This window comes from Danio aesculapii, chromosome 22 (assembly GCF_903798145.1).
Source record: "Danio aesculapii chromosome 22, fDanAes4.1, whole genome shotgun sequence".
Taxonomy (NCBI): domain Eukaryota; kingdom Metazoa; phylum Chordata; class Actinopteri; order Cypriniformes; family Danionidae; genus Danio; species Danio aesculapii.
The window spans coordinates 3,783,676-3,809,653 of record NC_079456.1 but is presented as its reverse complement, the minus strand read 5'-3'; the positions used below and the strand labels follow the sequence as shown (position 1 = coordinate 3,809,653).

Here is a 25,978-nt window from a genome sequence, read left to right as displayed (position 1 = left end):
CTACCTAATTTAAAAGATATTATTTGCAATTATTCTAACCCCCAAAATAAAAACAAAGTATATATGTATATATTTTGTATTCATTTCATGCTCATTTCTCCTTAATTGTCTCCATAATGCCACATGTTTATCTAATAACAAATATTGAACTAATAGAAATATACGAAAAATGTTCACTTTCTCTTTTAAATGTTTATCACTTCTCATCACTATTAAGTTAACTCTACCTCCTCTCTTTTCTTGTTACTATTTTTGTCATTGTTTTTTGTCGTTGTTTGTTTGTTTTGTTATCCTATGTACAACTATTATTATACTTGTATTCTTGTTCTTTACAAGCCTAATCCTGAATTGTTTTTTGTAGTTCTTCCCTTCTAAATAAAAAAAATCCATAGATAAAAACTCTGCTTCACACTCTTACATAGTAGGGGGGCGATAATACGCCTTAAACGTTCGTGTTACCCGCCATATTACGTAGTAAAAGAAGAAGAAGCAGCGGCTTCGTGGTATTTCGGACTACAACCCCCATGAGCACTTCGGCCGACTTTTGGCGCGGTTTTACGTTAGCGTCGGCCATTTTCTTTTCACACCTCCGTTTCAAAGGCAGCCAACCAGCAGTCGGACTACAAACACACGGTTTCATTGAGAAAACTCCACAAAAACACGCAAACTTCCTAACGCGCCGCCGGAAAGCCGCTGCAAGTGCGACTCGGAGGCCGCTGCTCAGTGGGACGCGAAGGAGCGTGTGTATTTTTCTCTGGAGGTGAAGAAGAGGGTCTGAAGCGATCATAATTATGGCGACCGCAACCCCGAGCCGCGCGTCGGCCGCCCAGACGCCGCTGAGCCCCGCGCGGATCTCCCGCCTGCAGGAGAAAGAGGAGCTGCGGGCGCTCAACGACCGCCTGGCCGTGTACATCGACCGCGTGCGGGCGCTGGAGCTCGAGAACGACCGGCTGCAGTTTAAAGTGTCCGAGAAGGAGGAAGTCACGACCAGAGAGGTGCGTTCCGCTCCTTTGTGTGCGTTTTTATTGATCCATAAATCCACGAACGCCGCCCGCCTTTTGCTTTACAAACTCGGTTTTGGGTGAAATCCGCGACTTTAAGCGGGGAATCGCGTTTTTAGGTGAACTACGTTGGTCTTTGTAACGTTTATGAAACAAAAAGATTGAATTATTGCATAAAAAGTGTTCACTTTTGTGAATGTCCCCCGTCTTGGCTTTTATAAACTCGTTTTTTAACTCATACCCTCGTGTTTTAACCGGTGAATCGCGTTTTAAGGTAAACTATGCTAGTCTGTGTAACATTATTTTATGCTTACAAAACATTGAAGGGGAAAATGTTTACTTTTACTTATATTCACCCGTCTTGCTTTTATAAACTCGTTTTTACCTAAAATCCGCTTGTTTCAGCGGGAAAAAGCACATTTCTATGTAAACTAAGTTGGTAAATGTAAAGTGTTTCGATGTTTTTAAAACGCAAACGTTTTGAATTCTTGCCGAAAAAAATCGTTTGTGAACGTCATCCATCTTGGGTTTATACGTTACTTTTTCAAAATGTTTGTTTTGCTTCAAACCTGCTATTTTGAGCGGGAAAATGTCTTTATACGTTAACTGTGTTTTTAAATTAAAGTGTTTTAAGACACGTTTGAAAAATCGCGCGAGGAAGTTTTCCCTCATTCTAGCATGTGCTCTGAATATAGAGTTTTGCATATATGCTAATTAATTCACCTCTAACTAATGCATATCATGCTGGAGTAAACAATAGAAATCATCCCGGATGGCCATCTAATGGTTTTAATGTTCATACAATGCTAAGTTAATTGGTTTTGAAATAAAGCTAAAGATCACGTTGGTCGTACTTTTGAAAACAGGGCAGGAACTTAAGTCAACACTGTTTTTATATGGACTTTTAGTGGTGGCATGTTAAAACAAACAATTCCCAAAGGAATATGTCCCAAAACACACTAGAAATCATTCATGTGATTGATTGTTAAAATGTGATTGTAATGTTTTAAATTGTATTTGTAGTAGTAGAAACTTTCAATTCAATAATATTTAATGACAAATGTATTGCCAAGGCATTTATAAAGTTTACGTTAAGAATATACATATATATGTAGAAAAATAAAAAAGTAAATACTAGGTTCAAATAATTAAATAAAAAATCAAAAGTAATAATAGATCAAAATAAATTATATGTATATATATGTATGTATGTATGTATGTATGTGCACTCAAACGCATACAAATTACAGTGCACATGAAGTCGGAAATGCCTTCAGGGAGTGTCCTGTGAAAAGTCGCCCATGTGTTTTTAATTAGCTGGATTCATTGCATTTATCTGCTGGTTTTTTTTTCACATTTTCTCAGCTCTGCGTTTCTCTATGTGTATAAATGTGTGTAAACTCGAATGAAAGACTTTGTGTTGAGCTTGGGCTGTAGAGTTTGTGAAGTTGGTTTGGGCGTTTTCCTCCAAGTTTGGGAGTGGCCAGAAGCACTTTTCAAATGCGAGTCTCCACCATCTGCTGTCTTTGTTTTGAACGCTGACCAGGCCTCATTGATCACAAGTGCAGTTTCTACAACAGGACGGTTTTAGTTTTATTTGTTGCATGCATGATCCTGTAAGAGAATTATGACGTGCTCTGCAAAAATGATTAATGAGGTTTAAAATAATAGTCTTTGTCAAACTACAGCTCTGATCAAAAGTGCACAAGAGGAAAGTCTGAATGCAGTTATGGATCTGCAAAAGGACTTAATATTTTCATCAAAATAGTTTTAATGCAGCTTAAAATTGTGCTCAACTTTTACTATTTATTTTTAACTGAAAACCAGACATGGTTTATATTATCATGTGCTTTTTAGAAGTCGAAAATACAAAGCTAGCATGAGTCCAAATTTATTTAACTTATTTTTTATTTATTTATTTTTTATTATATATTGTTTCTGAGTAAATGATAGCAATAATATTATTATTTGTTTGTTTATTTTTTTAAACATGCATGTTTCATATATTGTTTAACAAACCAATATACTAACATGTGGTTCAATTAATCACATAATTTAAATTAATTTATCCTGCACATCTTCAAGCCAAATTGAATGCATGCACTACATGCCAAAACTGTGAAACCAAATGAGCTGAATGTATAGGAAATTGGTGCAACAGTATAAAATTATTACAATTTAACACCAAATAACAATTGAAGCCTTTTGCTTGAATGGAATTGGGATGTAATGTTAGTTTAAATGAGTTTCACTGAGTATAGTGTAACTATATGCAATAAATTATACAAGCATTTAAACATGCACAAATACAATAAACATTAAATAAATGGTGCATTATGGTTTTCTGGGGAGTCTAACAGTATAAAAATAAAGAAATTTAACAATCAAACGTAAATTGACTAGGCATGGGATGATAACCGGTTACAAGGTTTACCACGGTTTGGAAGAGTCAACGTTTTAAAACCACCAAAGTTTTCGGTTATACTATTCCTAAGGTATATGTAAGGTTTTTTTTTTTTTAACATGTTTTTCACAACTATTTTATTTAGTTTAAGTCAACAGTATCTCCATCAGAAATGGAACCTCTACATCAAAACTACTCGTCCAAAATGTTTTTACAATTAAAATATATGTGCAATATAATATTTTGTAATTGGGGGTAAAATTTATAATTTATTTTTTTTTACCCAGATGTTTAAAGAACTTATTTTAAAGCAGTAATCCCAATACTGTGATATTTTTATCCAAGGTACCATCAGAATCTCATACCGGCTCATGCCTATGCACGATATTGGGAAAACCTGACATTGAGATATTTAGTTTAACTGTGATTTATATTGCGATATGAATATAATTGCATGAGATGAATTGAATATAGCTTTATTTAGAAAGATTTCATTAATTCAACTGCGGGGATTAAGCATTTTTCTATGCTGTGCATCTGCATAATAAATATAATAAATTACAAGCATATTTAAAAATAAGTTAAATAAACGGTGCTTTTTTCGGGGGGGAGTCTAACAGTATTGAAATATAGAAATTGAACCATCAAAATGTAAATAACATGGTTGTTATTGTATAAATAATTGTATACAATAATATAAAATAATCTTCATGTTGTCATCTTTAATAAATGATCAAATCCTGCCATGCGACTGCCATTTGAATGGATCGCAGGGCTTGCAAAATTGAAGAATCTCAGGTAGCTTTTCGGGCAGGCACTATTCAGATTTTGGTAGCCCCCAATAAATTCAAGTGGCCCAAGTGGAAAAGATATGATTTACTAAATAAAAACAAATGTTTACTTAATAAAACAATTATAATGACATTCAACAATAGGCTGCATCTATATTTTTGACTAACTACATTTTATTTATATATTTATTTGTCAAAGCATTGAACTACGCCATATTTTTCCTCCCATTAAGAAAGTCCAATGGGCAGGGTGGATCAATTTTTGGTAGCCCGACTGGAAAACAATATCCCGGGATGTCGGGCTAGCAGTTTTGCGAGCCCTGCATTGTGATATTGATATAATGTTCAGACACTGTATAATCTTCAGTTTCTCCAGGATCTGTCATGTTAGTCATCATGCTAATCTCTCTGTGTGTTTTTCAGGTGTCTGGGATCAAGTCTCTATATGAGGCTGAACTGGCTGATGCTCGCCGTGTGCTGGACGAAACCGCTCGCGAGCGCGCTAAACTTCAGATCGAGCTAGGAAAAGTCAACTCTGAGCTTGAGGAGGTCACTCGCAAGTGAGTATCGCACAATAAAACACCATTTTAACTAGTCATGTGACTCAAAAATCGCCTGTTGGCTTTATTATCCCAGTCTTTTAATTACCCATAAGGCTTTAAGTCACTGGTGGTCTTTCCACTTAAGTCGGGCTTACTTAACCTGACTTTAAATCCCGCTCCATCTGCTGCTGCCGCGGATAAAGCGGCCGCGGGGAAATCCTGCTCAGGTTTAACTTTGCAGTTTTTATCACATCTCGTTGCTAACAAACAGGAAGTCTGTTGCTAAGCGCCCTGACTGTGGGCGACTGTTTAAACCACACCATCATACAAACCTGAGGTTGGCAGACATCTGCGCTCAGGGGGATTTTATTTGATTTTTTTTATTTTAGTACATCTGAGAGTCTTAAAGCGACAGTACACCTAAAAATTAAAGTGTTCTCCGATTTTTATGTTAAATAGTCTGAAGACAGCCATTTAACATCCATAGTAGTTTGCTTGTATCACAGCTGAGAGTCTTAAAGGGACAGTACACCTAAACATTAAAATATACTCAGTTTTTGTTGATAGTCTGTCTGAAGAATGTTAGGGAAAAAAGCAACCATTGACATCCATAGTAGTTTTATTTTTTTAGCACAAATAAGAGTTTTAAAGAAACGGTGAACCTAAATTTAAGTTAACTGTTTTATGTTAAATAAGATATTTTGAAGAATGTTGTGGAGAAAAGCAGCCATTCACCTTTGTAGTAGGTTTTTTAGCACATCTGAGAGTCTTAAAGGGACAGTGCACCTAAACATTTAAAATAAACTCTGTTTTTTTTTTTAAGATAGTCTGAATAATGTTGGAAAAAGCAGCCATTGACATCCATAGTAGTTTTTTAAGCACAAATGAAAATCTTTAAGGGACAGTACAACTAAAAATAAAAATATACCCAGTTGTTAAATAGGATATTCTGTAGAATGTTGGGGGGGAGCAGCCATTGAGATCCATAGTAGTTTTTTAGCACATCTGAAAATCTTAAAGGGGCAGTAGCACACCTCAACATTAAAATATACTCAGTTTCTGTTAAATAAGATATTTTGAGGGAAGAAAGCAGCCATTGGCATCCATAGTAGGAATTAGGCCTGTCACAATAATCAAAATATGGACTTATCGCACAACACATGGACGTGACCTCAATCAATTTTGGTGATGCAATACATATCACCCATACATAAAAACCAATTCTAGCAACATTTTAGCTGATTGCTCAACCTCTTTATTGGAGGTGTCTTTGTCATGGTTAAAGTAAATTATAGTAAATACTGTAGTGTTTTAAGTGTATTTTCATGTGGGTGTCTGACGACAGAATAGATCTGGTAGCAGATATCACAGCCTCTGTTACTCTTTACCTTGCACTTCTTTTTTTTTTTTTGTTAACATTTATCTTTATTTTGAATGTTTAGGATATATGTTTTCACATTCTGTTTCCAAAGCCTCATTATTAAATTGTTAAAATGACTAAAATATAAATATTCTTAAAAAATAAATTGTGTTCTTTGGAAGAGAGTACTTGCATTATTATATTATATTGTTATTCTGGTGTTATATAATGAGCGGCATAAAATGGCCTTAAAATGGCAATGATATTGTTCATCGCAATATATTTTGGTGCAATATATCGTACAACAATAAACAGATATCAACACAGGCCTAGTAGGAATACCCCCCCCCCCAGCATTCTTCAGCATATCTAAAGAAACTCTTTATTAAATAATTACAGATTTTTATTTTGGGGTGAACTGCCTCTTTAATAGCTTCATATGATATTAGAAGCTTATGAGAATGTTAGCGATAAGCTTGTAGAAATGGTTTGAAATCCAGCTGACATTTAATGTCATTTTTAAGTACAATTTACATATTAATATTCATGCTTTTATTTTTATATATTTAAAATATATAGTTACTATTTGTTTGTCTTTTTTATAATGAAGTTGAATTTAGACAGCATTTTTGTTTTGAAAGTATCATTTTTTTATTATTTTTTCATGTTTAGGACAGTATTTGATCAAACTTTGTAAAATAATATTTGTTGATTTATATTTGATTGATCAGTCCATTGATTAAATGGTGATTTTTGAATTGATTTGTCATGACTGAAGCCATTGCTGCTGATATGGCATTACATCATGCATGAATTTGAAAATTACATTTATACAAAAATGCATTACATTTTAAATTAATTTGTTTGTAATAATGGCAGCAATAATGTTACTTGCATTTCTCAAAAATAAATAAATGTATTTAGTGTTTGTGTAAAAATAACATTTTTAAAAATGTTGTAACGAGTCACAAGAAGTTAGAAAAGAAAAATTACAAAATATATTGGACAATCTAGAAATTAGTAAACGTATAACATAATACATTACTACATAATAAATGTAGTAATGTATAATATCTCAAATATCTCAATGTATAGATTTTGTCCAAAATATTTTAACTTGTTCATATTTGTACATGACGTATATAATTATTGCAGATTTAAATTTAAATTGCAGACAATTCATTATTTTGTAGAATTTTTTTATTAGTGAACTTGTTTGTTTGTTGTTTTTAATAGTAATATTTGGATTTTTATAGAACTTCTATGACTTTCTTAATTTGTATAACTTTTAAAAAGTGTTTTTGTAGCTTATTAATTTTTCTTAGTATATTTTAGTCTAATGCTATCTTTATCCATTTGAATCACCATTTAGCATTTGGTGGCTGTTGAAGTTAAATAAAGTATTGATTTGAAATGAGCATCGTGTTCATCGTTTGTTTAATTTTATAAAGCACATTTAAAACAACCTTGGCTTATCAAAGTGCTTTACGAAAATTACAGTTAAAAATCAACACATGATGTCCATGATAGGCTTGTGCCGGTATTCGGTAATGCGATAAAGCACGATATTGTTATCGCGGGCACTTAAAAATACCATGAAAAATAATAGATCCGAATTTATATACTTAGAACGCGCCTTAGCTTATTTTCCATCAACCGCTTGAAGAAACACTGCGTATATGCTGCGCAGAACTGATGCGCACTCTGATGTAAACAATCCCCACATGTAGAAGCACTGTGTGCACGCAGTGCGCACCGCCGCTGCCACCGCACTATAATCCTCACACGAAGAAGCATGGCGGAAGGAGGAACGCTGCCGACAATTTATTCCCCTTCAGCTTATTTTCCATCAACCGCTTAAAGAGACACTGCGTATATGTTGCGCAGAACTGATGCGCACTGATGTAAACAATCCCCGCATGTAGAAGCACTGTGCGCGCGCCGCCGCTGCCACCGCTCTCTAATCCTCACACGAAGAAGAGGCATGGCGGAAGGAGGAACGCTGCCGACAATTTATCCCCCTTCAAAAAAAAAGTCAGAGGTTTGGAAATATTTTGGGTTCCAAAAAAATGCAGAGGGATTGCTGATCGAAGACGGTTTCCCTTTGCACATTCACTTTGATGTAATTGCTCAAGTTTACTTTTATATTGTGTATTGTTTTATTTATATTTATTTGTATTTAAAAGTACCTTTAGTTAATTAAAAAGTTATTAAAGTTACTAAGTTGACGAAACTGAAGTTTTTTTGTGTTTTTTTACCTGTTTCTCTAGTAAAATTACAATATCGTGATAATACCGTATACCGTGATAAAAGCTCAATCAATTAATCGCAGCATGAAAATGTGATACCGGCACACGCCTAGTCCACGAGTATACAAATAGGATTTTTAGGACTTTCTGAAAGTCTGCCATTTATATTCACTTTTGCATTTCTTTAGTAATGTTGTTAAATGAGCCAGCCGTTATAGATTTTGGGATCAGTGAACTTTTTTTGGTCTCGTGTTTTCTCAAGTTTACATCTGAAAACCTGCAATAGTTCACTTTAAATTGTAAACCAAGTCAAATCAATCACAAGAGTGTGTTGTGTTTACAGAGGGCTGCTTCTGAAGGTGTGTTTGTTTTGTGTGTGTTTTGCAGCTATAAGAAGAAGGATGGCGATCTGGCTGCGGCTCTGGTGCGCATTAAGGATCTGGAAGCGCAGTATAATAAGAACGAAGCTGCGCTGAACACGGCGCTGAGCGAGAACGGCTCTCTGAGCGCTGAACTGGCTGATCTCAAGGCTCAACTCGCCAAGGTCAGTCTGCTGGAAATCCTGCACAAGGCTTGAATGTAATCTAGTGTTTTCAAGGTTTGGAAAGTGTGTAGATTTAGGATATTCAGAATTGTTTGTCCTTAATACGGCTGCACAGTATATAGTTTCAGCATTGAAATCACAATGTGCGCATTGGCAGTAGTCACATCACTGAATATGCAGTGTTGAGTCTGAATTACATTTGAGAACTTCTCGTGTTTCTTGTCTAAAATCTAAATTTCATACTGAAACAAGATTATTTTACTTGACCCGCTGGTTCACTTTAAGTTTAACTTAATTTTGACCGATTATTTCTGAAAGTAAAAGCTAAATATTCACACTTGATTTAAGAATTTAATTGGACTAGAAAAGAGGCAAAGTCTCTAAGAAAACACTAGTTTCTGTATTATTGAACTGTCCAGAGAAACGTTAAACGGAGCTATTTACACCAGCTGGTGAAACCATATTCGTATGGCAATATCTATATCTCAGAAAATCAAAATGTTGCAATATCAGATTCTTCCAATGTCTTGCAGCCAGACATATAATAATACACTAATAATGCAATTACTACACAATATAATGATTTAATATAGCTTTTTGCTTTTTAATGTAAAGTCAAGAGTCTTCACATGTGCTTGTAGCGTGATTTACCTGTCTATATATTCACCTTATTCTCCGTGTATGAGTGGGCGCAGCCATTTGAATCATTTTGGCTCGAGACTTCCGGTCTCATTCACTTCCATTCATTTTTAGAGGTTAAAAACAGCTCGTTTTGCTGCTTGGTGTTGCAAACTGACATTTTCTTATTATAATATTCTATTTTGTCTGTATTGTCATGCAAACACTTGTTTGTAGAGTAAGTAGTTTAACCGTTTTCTGCCGTTTATTATTCCTAGTCATTTCTCCCATTGGCAGCTGAATCGGAAGTTCTAAAACAATCGCAAAAACGAGCGCACTTCCGGATTGAAGAATAAGGTCAATAGAATCTCAAAATGCTTAATTGCATCCAAAATAAACGTTTGTATTTACAAAATACATTTGTGTATATAAATACATGCATGTGCTGTAAAGTTTGTGCTGCCTTTAATAATGTTTAGTTGAATCAAATGAGCTTCTCTAGTCATAGCAACTAAGATTAGTGTGACTAAATGTTAAGTTTAACTTTGTAAAATTAAAAACAAAGTTTAAAACCTGATTAATTTATTATAATAAGTTAAAGCAACATAAAAAATACATGTTTTCTTGACTTTGTCATAGTTTTACAGTGACTATTGTATAAAATATTTGTTTATGTATATATTTAATTACTTGTAGATAATACTAATTATATATAAATATAAATAAGTGTACAGTATGTTTGTGTATTTATACATTTAAACATATAGAGTATATTATGTAAATCCAAACTTTTATCTTTTATACTTTTTATACATGCATAAATACACACACGCTGCATGGAGATTATAACTTCACAAGTGAACAATGCATGACATTTAAAATACAAATACGTTTAAGTTGAAAGATTGCACATTTGAGATGATAATGACAGTAATTACATTTTGGGTAAAGATCAAAGTGTCCAATGTATACTATTAGTGTTAAAAGTAACGTGGCTTTGAAGTGCTCTAGTGTGTCTCTGTGTTTGCACTCAGTGAACATCGGTATCAAACTCAATACTTTGGACAACACTATATCCTATACTACAGAATACTTGAACTAATAGCATCTGATATAATGTGATCAGTGTTTCCTCTAGGATTTTTTTCCAGCTGTGGCGGCAGCCTTTTGCACAGATCCATCAACCACCAATGCTGTTATTTCAATGACAAAATGTCATGAGCCCAGTATTACAAGTCGAAATCGCTTTTAAGTAATACGAGCATGCGAATCTCTGCTTGAGCACCGATTTTCTCTGTTCGCGCACGTCTTACACACCCTCGAATATACACAGCTCAAATGCAGATTTTCTTGTGCGCGCTCAAATAAACCCTGCTGAAGTGCTATTTAGTGCGTTTATGTAACGGGTATGTCTTTGACATTTTATTTACTAGGAATATTTATAAATGTCTACAATAGACCTACCACATTAATGCATCTTGAAGTACAGTGAAATGGTTATAAACTCCAGCAAGAAAGTCATTGCAAGCAAAACCGTAGACCTTTTATCTATAAATAAAGTATAATTACATAAACTGCGTTCATCTTAACTGAAAGCTACGTCGTGTTTGCTAGCCTCATGCATCACGCACCTGTCAGTCAGTCAGCATATCACCTTAAAGGGTGAAAGCATAGCACTACTACGATTACAGAAAAGTTTGCGCTGTTATAATTCACTTACCTTTTAGTACATTTTGATGTGATTATAACCCGCTATTAAAAAAAAACGACTGAATGTTTTGAAAGTGCTGGAAAAGGTTAAATTCATCTGCAAAGTGCTTTAATTTGTCTTTGGAAAATGTATTAGAACCCCGGTGTGTGTTTGATCAGTATGTCTTCACGTATATGTGTGTATATGTGTGTTTTTAGGCTGAAGATGCTCATGGAGTGGCGAAGAAGCAGCTGGAGGTGGAGACTCTGATGAGGGTGGATCTGGAGAACCGCTGCCAGAGCCTGACGGAGGAGCTGGAGTTTAGGAAAAGCATGTTTGATGAGGTCAGACACACCACTAGCTAGAGATGTAGAGAGTCACTCATTTCTCAATTCAGTTTTCCTACTTTTCTTGTAATTGTGAAGAGTATTTTCTTCGATTAGGCTATAACTGTACATATATATATATACATGAAAAGGGGAAAAAGAAAAATAGAATTATATTTAAATATATATACACTTGTATTAGACACTCATCTGATGCTTGTATTTGCACTAGCTCCACGTTTACAACTTCCCGCATTAGGTTAAATTAGGCTCTATTGTCTCCTTTACTTCCACTGTATCTGTTCAGCTGAGTGAACGGAACCAACCCCCTGATGTCAGACACTGCCCTAGGTCTAAAATCTATAGTAAAACATGCAGTTTTCTGCTAAATGGTTACATCAATCGAGTTTGTTTAATATATTTTCACCTAAAGTGGAATCCAATCACAAAATGAGGTAAACTTGACTGAGTACTTCATTTCCTCTTTAATGGTGCCAACTGATGATCAACAGTATGAATGAAAGCCTCTATTCAGTAGAGGAAACCAGCAACAATCAAGAATGCATGATTATATGCTGTCATGGCTGGGCATTTTCAAAAATGTGCTTATAATGGAAGTTAGTGGGTCAAAAACAGCCCCAACATAATGAAAAGATAGTCAGTTTGAGCAGTACACAAAGGTTAATCAAATAAAAGATGATGTGTGACTTGTGTGAAAGATGATCCATGTGTGTTTGTGCAGGAGGTGCGCGAGACTCGGCGGCGTCATGAGAAGCGTATAGTGGAGGTGGACTCCGGCATGCAGCAGGACTACGAGTTCAAGCTGTCGCAGGCGCTGCAGGATCTGCGCAAACAACACGAGGAGCAGGTGCAGATCTACAAGGAGGAGCTCCAGCACACCTTCAAGGCCAAGGTCAGCAGCACAATTGACACAAGTATTTCTTCTGCTAATGAAATAAGGTACAAAATAACAATGAATCGTCTGCAATTGAAATAGAAATCTGCAATAATAATTGTGCATTTTACATACAAATGAGCTATTTAGAAAAAGAATATTTGTAAAATACATATTGAACAAAGCTAAAGTTAGCTTATTCATAACATTAAAAATGTTTATTTTTTTATGAGTTGTCCACAATTAAAATTCTACACACACGCACCCCTCTTATGTCTTATAAAAATATGGTTCGAGACAAGAAATGGTCTGCAATTTAAATTAAATGTATAATAGTAATGCATTTTATATACAAATATGATAATGTCTAAGATGTATTAGACAAAATATAGATTTTGACATTAAACACAGTCATTAATGTTTATTTCATCAAATATATTTTATAATTAATTGCATTATTGTGGAATTTACTAGTCCCGCACAGAGTCTGCGTTTGCAGAAATCCACCAATGTTAGACCCCATCATTGAATCTGTTTATTCACCCATGTAAATGTGTGGAAAGTGTGTTTATTCAGTTTTTAGATTAATTTCATTAATGTTATTAACTAATATTCCAATGTTTATATGATTTTTATTATTTTTAATTAATATTTTAGGTCTTTTAGCCTATATGTATTGTATAAGAAACCTTTGGATCTTATTAGACTTGCATCGTAAATAAATGTTATTAAAAGTTGTTGTTTTTTATTATCATGTCTTTTTTAGTTACTATATTACTAAAATCATTCTGCATAAATTTGCAGATTATTTGTTTATTTTTACAAACATTCTGCAGAAATAGAAAAAAATGACAGCCGATTTCGTGCCTTTTGTTATTAATTAAAAGAAATGTTATATATATTTTTTGCACTTCACGTTATGCATGTTTATTTAGTTAAATGCAAACAAAAGTGGCATTATTGAGCTACAGATGAAGCTGCTCATCACCAAAAGGCCTGTCATGATGAATCACTTCTGTCGTATGATAAATTGCGATAGAAATGACTTCACTAAGTGTTGATTATTGTTATTTAAAGCCATTTCATGCCACTGATTATGATTATGCAACGGCATGGGAATACTGATAGACAAACACTTTCAAGGGACAAAAGCTGATTTATGGGCCAGTTTCCACTGAGTGGAACTGTACAGTACGTTTCGGTATGCTTTGAGGGCCATTTCCACTCTCAAAAGGTACCAAAAAGCAAACCTAGCACAACAAAAGGGTACCGGGTGGAGCAAGACGCGCAGCTGAATACTATTCGTTTACAGAGATATGCCTTAAGGCCTAAATGTCTGCTGTGTGTAGTTTTTCTGTAATTGATAACATATCGGAGACTGTAAGAAGCTCTGTGTCCATATATGATGCATGTATTTATTTATTCAATATAATTGCAGATGTTACAGTAGGCTGTCATTGATCTGCAGTTATAATCAAATCATGTTCATAGAAAGGTTAGTGATGAACATTTATACACAAGTATTTGTGTGTAAAGCATCTGTTTTGTGAGAAGTGCTTCTTATATGATATGTGAATGACCTGTACGGCATTACTGTAGACATCTCGAGCAAGAATGACGTCGACTGAAACTTTTTCATACACCACGCCCACCAAAGGCGTACCAATGGTGGAGAGACAAGCCTGATAAGGGTGACCCATACCTAAGCGTACTGCACCACTGATAGCTCGTTTCCACTGACTGGTACGGTGCGGTTTGGTACGGGTCACCTTTATCAGGCTTGCGTTTCCACTAACAAGGGTACCCTTTTGGTGGGCGTGGTGTACGACAAAGTTTCAGTCGACGTCATTCTAGCTCGAGGAAATGTCTACAATAAAGCTGTACGGGTCACTTACATATCATATGAGAAGCTCTTCTCACAAAACAGATGCTTCATACACATAAATACTTGTGTAGAAATGTTTATTACTAACTTTACTATGAACATGAGTTGATTATAACTGCAGATCAATGACAGTGCGAAACCTACTGTAACGTCTGTAATTACATTAAATAACTAAATAAATGAACATATATAAACACATACAGCCCCTTACAGTCTCCGATATGTTACCAACTACAGAAGAACTACACACAGCAGACATTTAGTGCTTATTTAGGTTCAAAACAACACAAAATATAGCCTACAGTCAGTGTAAACCTCTCATCTGCGTCTGTAATCTTCAGCAGCACACGTAGCCTCTGTTAGAGAGTAATTCCGTCATTCCCAGCTCATATTAGTCCAAAATGTGAAGATAATAAGTCGGCTGTTCATCAAGACGACGACAAAGTTAGTTTGAGCCCAGATCGACCACGGCTCGTTATTATATGTATTTATAATTCCGCTGTAATCTCTCGGCTGTGTATTTCAAACAATTCAAACGTGATCCTGGACCACGAAACTAGTCATAAGGGCTAATTTTGGGAAATTGAGATTTCTACATCATATAAAAGCTGAATAAATGAGCCTTCCATTGATGTGTGGTTTGATGGAATAGGACCATTTGTGGCTGAGACGATAATCTGAAGTCTGAGGGTTAAAAGCTCATAATATTGGGTTAAAGTTAAATAATGGGTCAAAATATAAAAAAATCTCCTTTTTAAAGTTTTGCTAGTGTCGCAGTATTTTAATGATGCATATTTTTACCATTTTCAGGGATGGCATTTCACTTTATTTTTAAATAATTCAGGTCTTTTATTTATTATTTTGAAGAAAATGCAACAAAAGTGTAGTTTAGTTTATATGTATGATGTCAGTTCTAAAATATAATATTTTATATTAAAGAAAAATCTGCAAAAATTGATATCAGCTGGTCACACTTCAAAAATCAGGAATCTGTATCACCAAGATTTATTTTATTTCATCGATGCCAAAAAATTAATGTCATCACAAATCTTTATTTTCAGCCACGTGCATATTTGACCCAGACTTTTCATTTGAGCACATCCCTAGTCGTGACCGGCCTAATCACTATGAACATGCTCTGTGTGCTAACTGACATGTGTGTTTTTGTGTGTAGCTGGATAATGCTAAGGTGTCATCTGACCTAAATGATAAAGCGGTGCTGACGGCGCGTGAAGAACTGCAGGAGGCTCACGTGAGGATTGAGGGTTTGAGTTACCAGCTCAGCGCCCTGCAGAAACAGGTAAAAACACACCTGCAGAGCAGATGAAGCTAATGCGCTAATCGTCCCAGGTGTGATTGGGTTGCACAACATTGCTGAATGTTAATAGTGTTGTAGCATTTCTGAGTTTGACAGATTGAACTTGTATTGACTGTAAACGTGTATTTATCAACCGAAATGTTAATATACATGTCTATTATTTGCAGAAATCTGATTATTACATTTATAATACTTTAAAAAGATATTCAGCAATCTTTTTGGAAACTTCTTTTGAGTTATAAATATATCTAATATGCTTTATTTGTTTGTGGTTTTTATTGTTAAAAAAGAAAACCAGATTTGAGTTTCTATGAATTTAATTCCTTTCATTCCAGTGTGGTTAATGCTGTGGTGAATCACGATGCTTCATTCCTGACATGTTTTCCTCTTCCTCCACCCGCAGGCGTCCGCCGCAGAGGAGCGCATCCGCGAGCTGGAGGGCCTGCTGTCCAGCGACCGGGACAAATACCGCCGCCAGCTGGACGCTAAAGAGCGCGAGATGGCGGAGATGAGGGAGTGCATGCAGCAGCAGCTCAACGAGTACCAGGAGCTGCTGGACGTCAAACTGGCCCTGGACATGGAGATCAACGCCTACAGGAAACTGCTGGAGGGGGAGGAGGACAGGTGAGCCTCGACACCACACTAAACACCTGCGATCTTCATAAGACATCAGCATGTGTTCTAAATGAGGGATTTAGAATGTACGGAATTTAAAATGGAACACGGGATTCCAAATCTGACACCGCTCAGAAGACTAATGCTGTGTTCCAATTTGCATATTCAATTCAAGTTGATTTGTGTAGCGCTTTCCACAATATTTGAGGCCTTGAGACGAAGAACCATATGTCCATATTTTCAGATTACATTACATTACAGAATACATTATATTGAATATTTTTATTTTGCTCTAAGATAGACAATAAAAGCTTCTCAATTCCAAAGAGATCACATTTATTTCAGTGTCAGTATTAAAAATCAGAAGTTATTGTGATGTTTTTTTTTTTTTTTTTCTCTTAAATTTAAAAGAACGGTCAAGTTAGTGTAGAACAGGGTTCACCAACCTTTTTGAAACTGAGAGCTACTTTTTGGGTACCAATTAATGTGAAGGCTCCATTGCTTTTGGGAGGTTTATCGCGATTAGCCAAAATGACAAGTTTTAGTCTTTTAATTGTGATTATTCAGATGTAAAATTAATGTAAACTCAAGACAAAGAAACTTTTTAAAATTTAAAATATGATTGTTTATCAGAATTTTTGTTTACAGTAAGTTGTAACTAGTGTTGTCGCAATACCATTAATTCATCTTACGATACTATACCAACTAAAGTATCGCGATACCAAGTAGTATTGCGAATAGTGTAATTCATAAATCAAATTATATAGTAAATTGTCAGAAATACTATGTTATAATAGGCCTACTTGAATGTAAATCATTATTCACAAAAAGTGCTCGATGTAGTCACCTCAAACGATGCAGAGACAACAAACCTGACTTCCCTTTTTCTCTCATAATTCAGCGCTTTTGGAAAATGAGCATCAACACAACATTTAGAGTGGAAGTTGGGTTGAGACAGACTCATTTCTTACATCTAACATAGTAGGCTACCTAATAGGGTAAATAAGATATACATACATTTTTTTAATATTTAGATATATTATTTTAATTCTGAAATTTTCCGCAAATTTCTGGGAATTACCACCAAAAAAAGTCATTTTTTATTTTGAAAAACTAGCAGGTCTGAAAACACAACTACATTTGACTGGTCTTATATCCAGGATGCTTCCTTTTGTATCTTTCTGAACCTGAATCTGCTTCCTGGTTCGTTCAGTTTTGAAATGCGCTCGCCCACAGTTTAAGATTACTGGTTTTTAAAATGCCTTTAAGCCAAACGCCCTCAAGCTTGTTCATGTACTTGTTATTGATGTTCACAAAGTAGACATTCTTCAGATGTGCTTTTCAATCAGCAATGATGGGAATGTGAACCTGGACGCTGTTGTAGAAGCATTTTAGGCTTATTAGCTTTCAAATTGAGCCTGAAAGTGCCGTCTTGTTTATTTACTACACTTTAAAATGACGTTCAAGCACATCTGTGGCTGAAAGCGTTATTTGAGAGCATTTTTAATGCGTCTGACATCCAAAACACTTAATTTTCCAAGGTTAATTCTAAAGTACGCTGTCGAGTCAGGTTTTGTGCTTGAACACAATTGACTTGACTTTTAAAATGCTTGTTTTGTGACCCGTTAAAGCGTTTAGCACGCAAGCCACACATTTTTGGGCTATTCCTGAGTGTTTTGCACACACTTTTTGTGCTCTGACAGCTGATTATTATGGTCATTCGTCTTTACACTCACACACCTGCAGTCCGTGACTCGCTCCTCTTCACATTTTTTGTGTTTCATACTTGACATACTCTAGGAGGCACAGGTAGGTTGTAAAATGTCAGGGAGGAATGATAATTGCGTTTCCCCACTCGTGCGCGGTTTACCATGAAGACGCTAACCGACAGCTAGTTCATCTTGAAGATTGAGAGCAGATAGTTGAGATATTTGGAGGACAGGTGATAGCGCAGTCACTAGGGGTGTGTGATTATTGGAGGAGAGAGATAGATGCATGTGTATTATCGTGGTTTTTGGCTGATAACTATACTTAGCCAATGTTACTGTACTGAGAGCTGACTGTTAAAGCTTTTGATGAAGCGAGGATTGAGATTACCAAACTAATGACTAATATAATCTACTTTATATATTAACATGATTTTTTTTTTTAATTCATAATACTAATTTGAACATGAAAATTCTTAGGGTTGTGATGATCAAATTAGTTAACGTCTATTAAATAAATAAATTACATCAAAGAACGATTTTAGATTACCAAATTTATGACTTGTATTGATATTGTGTTGAGTCTCCTGCTGCAAGTTCAGATGGGGCTGGGCGATATGGCAAAAATGCAAGCTCAATAATTATTTTACTTATTGATCGATGACGATATACATTTCTATATAAGTTGTTAATGCTTCCAAATTTAAGAGTACCCCAATAATGACTGAAGCCACAAAAATTAGAGGGTCCAATTAATGGCTCAACATTTTTATTTATTTTTGGGGGGGTTTTCATCTTTTAATGTATAGGACAGTAGAGATTATTGACAGGAAAGCATGGGGAGCAGAGAGAGGGGAAAGATCTGCATAGGGCCGCGAGGCGGAAATCGAACTCGGGTCGCCGTAATCAAAGTGCATGTGTTGACGCACTAACCACTACATCACTGGCGCCGACATCTTTGGCTGATAAATTTTCAGTGTACGGAAATTTGGTGCATCTTTAATATCTATGTTCCCATTGTTGCACATTTCTGCCATGTAATTGGCTTTTAGATCAGTATAGAGCATGGGTCTCAAACTCAAATCCTGGAGTGCCGCAGCTCTGCACAGTTTTTCTCCAACCCTATTCAAACACAGCTGATCCAACAAATTAAGGTGTTCAAGACTAGTAGGGACTATTGAGCAGATGTGTGTTTGAGGTGGTTTGAGCTAAACTATGCAGCGCTGTGACCCTTCAGGAATTGAGTTTGAGACCCTTGATATAGAGGAAAAAAAAGTCTAAAGCTTATTGTTATTGACTAATCTTATTGTAATTTAATTTAATATTGTTTATCGGCCCAGATCTAGGTTCAGATGCTTCTAAGTTCAGAAAAACATTGTAATCGTCTCAGGATATGCATTTAATTTTAGAATCATTTTGCAATCATTTTTACATGTAAGGTGTGTAGACTCCACCCCCTTTCATAAACAGACTCTGCTCTGATTGGTCAGCTGGCTGAGTCTGTTTTGATTGATCTTTGTCTGAAACTAAACTCAGTACACAGTATTGTGTGTTATCAGATGGTGGGAATTATGCAAATGAGTTACTTTGTTTTTTTTTAATCTAAATTTATTTATTTTGGAAAAGATTAAAAATATATAATTATTGTTGGTGGGGTGGCTCAGGGGTTAGCACTGTTGCCTCATAGCAAGAAGGTCGCTAGTTCGAGTCCCAGCTGGGTCAGTTGGCATTTCTGTGTGGAGTTTTGCATGTTCTCCCCGTGTTGGCATGGGGTTCCTTCGGGTGCTTCGGTTTCCCTTACAGTCCAAACACATGCACTATAGGTGAATTGAGTAAACTAAACTGTTCGTAGTGTGAATGTGAGTGTATGGGTATTTCCCAGTACTGGGTTGCAGCTAAGACATCCACTGCGTAAAACCTGCTGAATAAGTTGGCGTTTCATTCCGATGTGGTGACCCCTGATAAATAATGGCCGAAGCTGAAAGAAAATAAAATGAAAATGAATTCATGTAGTCGATTCAGAGCTCAGTCTACCTTTTCTTAAGCCAAATTCCTTGTAGAGTCAAATTGAGCATGCATTTTTAGAAGGTGAGTCAAGATGAAGTTTTAACATTAACCTGCAGCAGCGCTCATTACTGTCAGTTCCAGAGCAGTGGACCAACCAGATGAGGACTAGCAAGCCTCCATGTAGCAACTTGGCATGACAATAGCAACATGGCAGAACTACATCTGAGCTCTGCATCTTGCGTTTTAAGATGCAAATATGTGTTGTTGTTTTTTTATGAATGGCTGCTCAGTTTTTGCACTGATGTGGTTTTATTTCAGCCAAACTGTGACTGCACATTTGGACTGACTGTATTTGCTGTGGGAGAGCATGAACAGAACTGACGATTGCATGTACCCTTACACCTCTAATAAAAAAAAAATCTGCATGTCTGTCTCTTCCAGGCTCAAGCTGTCCCCCAGTCCATCCTCCAGGGTGACTGTGTCCCGCACCACAGCGAGCAGCACCTCTGCATCCTCACGGAGCTCTCGCGCCAAGAGGAAGCGTGTGGAACTGGAGGAATCATCCACCGCCGGCCCCAAAGTGCAGATCAGTCAGCAGGCTGAAGCCACCGGCAGCGTCAGCATTGAGGAGATCGACCTGGAGGGCAAATCTGTGACCCTCAGGAACAACTCTGACAAGGTACAGACAGTTTGAAGACTCAGACTGGGAAAGTATGTGGGATTGCATAGCATTACTTAAAATCACAATCCTTTAAAATTCTAGAAATGCTATTTTTATTTATATATATATATATATATATATATATATATATATATATATATATATATATATATATATATATATATATATATATATATATATATATATATATATATATATATATATATATATATATATATATATATTTATTTATTTAATTCAGGTTTATATTTTATAAATCTCTGCATTTAATAATGCCATTTAAACATTTCAGATTGCTTTTAAACACACCATTTGTAATGGTGTTGGATGTTAGTTAACATTCTAGCCTAAAACAAAGCCACAATAAATGAGTGAATAAATGAGTAAATAAATGAGCAAATAATCACTATTTATTTGAATTCAGGATCAGTCTCTGGGCAGCTGGCGACTAAAGAGACAAATTGAAGACGGAGAGGAAATTACCTATAAATTCAGCCCCAAGTTTGTCCTGAAGGCCGGTCAGACAGTTACAGTAAGCCAATTGGACCAGATCTCATTAATTTAATGTATTTTAATGACGCTCTTTTAGATGTTCAACTGTTTTGTTTTGTCAGGTGTGGAGCGCTGATGCTGGCGTGTCCCATAGTCCTCCTTCAGACCTGCTGTGGAAGAGCCAGAGCTCCTGGGGCACTGGAGAAAACACCCTCACCCTATTGGTCAATTCAAGTGGAGAGGTGCGGTTTGTTATTATTTTTAAACCATTTTTGATGTGTGAACCCTTTTCTGAATCAATGATGACTGTTTACAGGACGTGGCAAAGCGAACCGTCACAAAAAGTGTGATAGAAATGGAGAATGGTGACGATGAGGAGGGAGACTTTGGAGATGAAGACCTTTTCCATCAGCAGGTTTGTCAAAAATGGCTCCATTCAATTCTTTATATATATATATATATATATATATATATATATATACACAATAAATTCTGCTTTTACTGTTTATATTTGCCACCAGTTAATCAGGAAGTGATTATTTTAACATGGCTACTTTGCTATACCTTTTTTTTTTTTGTATTCGTTAGTCACAATCAGCTGGTTTGTAAACAACATGAAGGTTTTTTTTTCACACTGAATTGTAAATTTTATTAGTTTTTTTTTTCATATACTTTAACCTAAAAATTTGATGCACAATCTGCAGGTTTGTGAAGTAAATACTAAATTTTGTATGCATTTTTTCCCCCATATTTGTTATCCTAAATTTATCTCGCTCAATCATTAGGTTTCTGAAGAATGTAAAGGCCTTTTGAGTCCAAAATGAACGTATACCATTTTTTAAATAGAGGATCCTAAAAATTATGTAGACGACGTAAAGGTTTCTTTTCACACTGAATTCCAAGTTTGGTATGCATTTTTTTAAAATATCTGTTACCATCAACAGTCTTTATGCACAATCTGCAGGTTTATAAAGAACGTGAAGCTCTCAACACACTAAATCCATTGTTTAACTGTACGTATTTTCGTATTCGCCTTGCTTGTTGGATTCGTTTATCTGCAATTATCAGGCTTGCAAAGAAATTAAAGCGCTTTTTAACCAAAATCCGTAATTTTCATGTTTTTTTTTGTATTTGTCGTCCTAAAATTCGTAATTTGTATTTGTCGTCCTTTTAAATTTGTGAATTTTAAAAGTAGCTCTTCAGGAGCATCAATTCATATCGCAACAATGCCAAGTTATTTCCAACGCACTGCAGTCAAACTGTACTGCAAAAGCCTGACACGTGAAATAATAATCAGACTAATGCATTCGTTTAGAAGTTGTGCACTATAATTAATCCAGCAGACCTTTCCTATTGTAACCTTTGATTAATTTTCTCATTTTCAGGGCGATCCAAAGACTCAAAGAGCCAGAGAATGTGCAGTGATGTGATGGAGCCGTGCACCTTTTAGTATTTCCCCTTTCCCACAATTCAGTCTTTTTGTAGAGCCACTACTTTTTGTATTCTTTGATCATGAGCGCATAACAACCCTCCCTCGACCCTTTATTTTCTACACGGACCTCATTTGTAAAGCCAGTTAATCTTCAGCTGTTTTTCAGCTCCTCAATAATAGTTTTTCCAGACAGCAAGAATGACGGAAACTTCACATAATGCGCAGTCATCGGAGAATAAGTTAAATGACCTGAAATTAGAGTATTTGTGCGCGCCGGTGACTGAGGAATCTGCGTATCCATTGGTCATTGCGGGGATATGAATGGGTGAATATGTTCTGTAGTGCACTATATAGCTTGTAACTGACAGCTGTCGCTTTAGCACACCCCTTGTTTTCGCTTTGCTAACCAGATTAACAGGGTGGAAACTTTTACAGGATTACTCCCATTATTAAACATTTAGGGCTCGGATACAATTTGCAGTGTTTGATTAATGCTTAACGTAGTGTTATTTGTGTTTAAATCAGTGATTTTTGAATGTTAATAGACCCCCATCATAACCTTAATAGTTGAGTGTTCATTTGAATGTTAGCTAGCTAATGAGTAACCAGAACAGTACTTTCTGATGAGTATAGTGTCAAGATGGAATGGATATCAATGAGCTACTTCAGTATTTTAACGTTTATTTGGATATTCTGAAAACTGTTTGAATATTAAAAGATAAGTATTTGATAGTTGAGAACTATTTGAATATTCCTAAATTAAAATTTTTTGAATCTTGTTAATCCAAAATCTGTCTGAATATACTATAAAAGCTGTTTGAATATGCTAAGACTAATTTGAATATTCTAAAAACAGTTTGAGTATTTTATAGTTTTTAAATTCTCTGAAAACATTTTAGATATTAACAGGCTGTTTGAACGTTGGAAAAACTATTTGAATATTACTAAAAGTACTTGAATATTAAAATCTGTGAATATTCCAAAAAAACTGTTTGAATATTCTAAAAGATTTTGAATATCCAAAAAAACCCAGGATCTTTAAAAAAAAAAACATCTGAATATTCCAAAAACATTTTGAATAATAAAAAACAAGGTGTATATTAAAAAAATATATATTTGATTACTCTAAATATTTAAATATTCCAAAAAAAAATTAAGATCTACAATCTGAATATTATAAAAACAGTTTGATTTATTCTATAGTTAATTTGAATATTCTAAAAACATTTTGAATATTACTAAAAGTTTGACTTAAAGTATTTGGATATTAAAATGATCCAAATACTTAAATATTAAAATGTTAATATTCCAAAAAGCAGTTTGAATATTCTAAAGCAGTTTGAACATTGAAAAAACTATTTGAATATTCAAAAAAACAAATTTGAATATTCAAAAAAAAAACAACAACAAAAAACAAGTTTGAATATTCAAAAAAAACAAGTTGAAGAATCAACTTTATACCAAAATTTAAAAAATTCAAAGCAATCCTAATATTTCAAAAACTGCCTGAATATTTCAGTAAGCAGTGTTAATATTCCAGAAAACTTTGAATATTCCAAAAAAAAAAGTATTCAAAAAACAGTTTGAGTATTCTATTGTTTATTTGAATATTAATGAGCTGTTTCAAAAGTTTAAAATCCATTTGAATATTAAAAGTTTGACTATTCCGAAAAACAATTTGAATATTCAAAACCAAATAGAAGTAATTGAGATGAAAAAAAAAAAAACAATCTGAATATTCCAAAAACTTTTGGAAAATAGTAAATATTAAAATAGCAGTTAGAATGTTTCAAAAAAGAAAATATTTGAGTATTACTAAGTGACTATTCAAAAAAACAAGTTGAATATTAACATCTGTTAATATTCTAAACGCAAGCTTAATATTCCGAAAACTGTTTGAATATTTCATAAAAACTGCTTTTAATATTCTAAAAACAATGTAAAACATTTTTAATATTTTATAAGAGCGGTCTTAATTTGTTGAAACCAATTTAAATATTCGAAAAACGGTCTGACTATTTAAAAAGCTATTTGAATATCGAAATAAAACGTTAATATTATAAAAAAAACAGTTTGAATGTTCTAAAAACGATCTTGATATTCCAAAAACTGCCTGAATATTCCATAAACAGTTTGAATATGTAAACCATTTGAATGTTCAGAACATGTTCCGTTTATTTGAATGTATTGTTGAATGCTAAATTTGATTGACCCTACAGATTGATCAGTTTAGCACTGAATCTTCATTCTGACCTTAATCGACACACTTTTGCAATAAGATCACATCACACGGGGAGATTAACCAAAGAAATGGACGATGAATGAAACCAATTTGACCTTTTTTCTTGCTAGCATTGCTTCTAGCAAAGCACTCCTACAATACAAAAAGCCCATATTTTAGCTGTGGAATCTAGCGGGTAACCTGCGTACATCCACCCTGTTGATTCTGTCGCATTTTAAGTTTTACAGTTTGTTTGTTTCTTTTACTATTATTAAAATGTTTCTCAGACAATTATGCATGCTGCAAATATTTTTATACAAATAAATTGATCTGTGAGTTGACCTCTGAGCGCTAGGGATGGTTTGTCAATTTTCACGACGGCTGCATTACTATGCAGTTTGGTTTTTAGCTATAATCGTATATATATTTTTGATAGGTTTTTTCCTCAGGATTTTTAAAAACCCTAGTGCGCAACCTACATTTTAAAACCATTTGTGAATATATTCGGGTGCAGCGTGTACAAACAAACAACACAAATTGGACTGGGAAACATTTTGTTTTGTTTTTAAGGTTATGCAGTGCGGAACTATTTTCTTATTGTAATGGGGTTATCGTAATCTTCATGTTTACTTATTAGGAGTTTACTTCTGAAGGCTTTGAGAACGGATTGCCTCATAGTTTATCAATTGGGTCAAATTTAAGCAAATTTAGCTTGTATTTGTGTACATTTGTTACTTAGCTTCTGGCTAATAAAATCTATCTTTAAGCTTTATTTTTAAAACTTCATGGGAGTTTCTTATGCCAAACACTCCATCTGTGAATTATTCCTACTCTCGAATTCATCTATTTAGTTGCGAACACTGTTTTCGTGAGGAAATCATCTTCCTTGTTCTGTCAGGTTTTATTAGACCAGAGCTGTGACTAATGTAACAGATATATTGGTATATCTGATGACAGATGATCAATAATCTACTGTAAAGTATCAATTCTGCCATCAGAAAGCAGAGAAATGTGATTCAAGGCTGCCGCTGTTGAGCCGTAAATTGTGAACTCTGAATAAATGTGTTATGTGGGTAAAAGTGAGGACTTTTTGAAGGGCTACAGGAGAAGGGCGCATGCCAAAAGTGTCTCATTGTGATTGTTTTACTTTCGATTTGTCTTTTTTTTGTATGCAATATCCAATAAATGTTTTACATATTA

The 25,978-nt window shown here is 34.8% G+C and overlaps 1 protein-coding gene across 1 annotated transcript; it reads left to right on the top strand.

Annotated features, from left to right (window-relative positions):
- Positions 1 to 571: 571 nt before the first annotated feature.
- Positions 572 to 25,978, top strand: lmnb2 (lamin B2). The gene is made up of 12 exons (XM_056447589.1): positions 572 to 995; positions 4,620 to 4,756; positions 8,735 to 8,891; positions 11,418 to 11,543; positions 12,268 to 12,438; positions 15,480 to 15,605; positions 16,027 to 16,247; positions 20,393 to 20,630; positions 21,058 to 21,165; positions 21,248 to 21,367; positions 21,442 to 21,540; positions 22,511 to 25,978. Exons 1-12 carry the CDS (start codon positions 792 to 794, stop codon positions 22,553 to 22,555), a joined length of 1,752 nt encoding a protein of 583 aa, XP_056303564.1. The 5' UTR covers positions 572 to 791; the 3' UTR covers positions 22,556 to 25,978.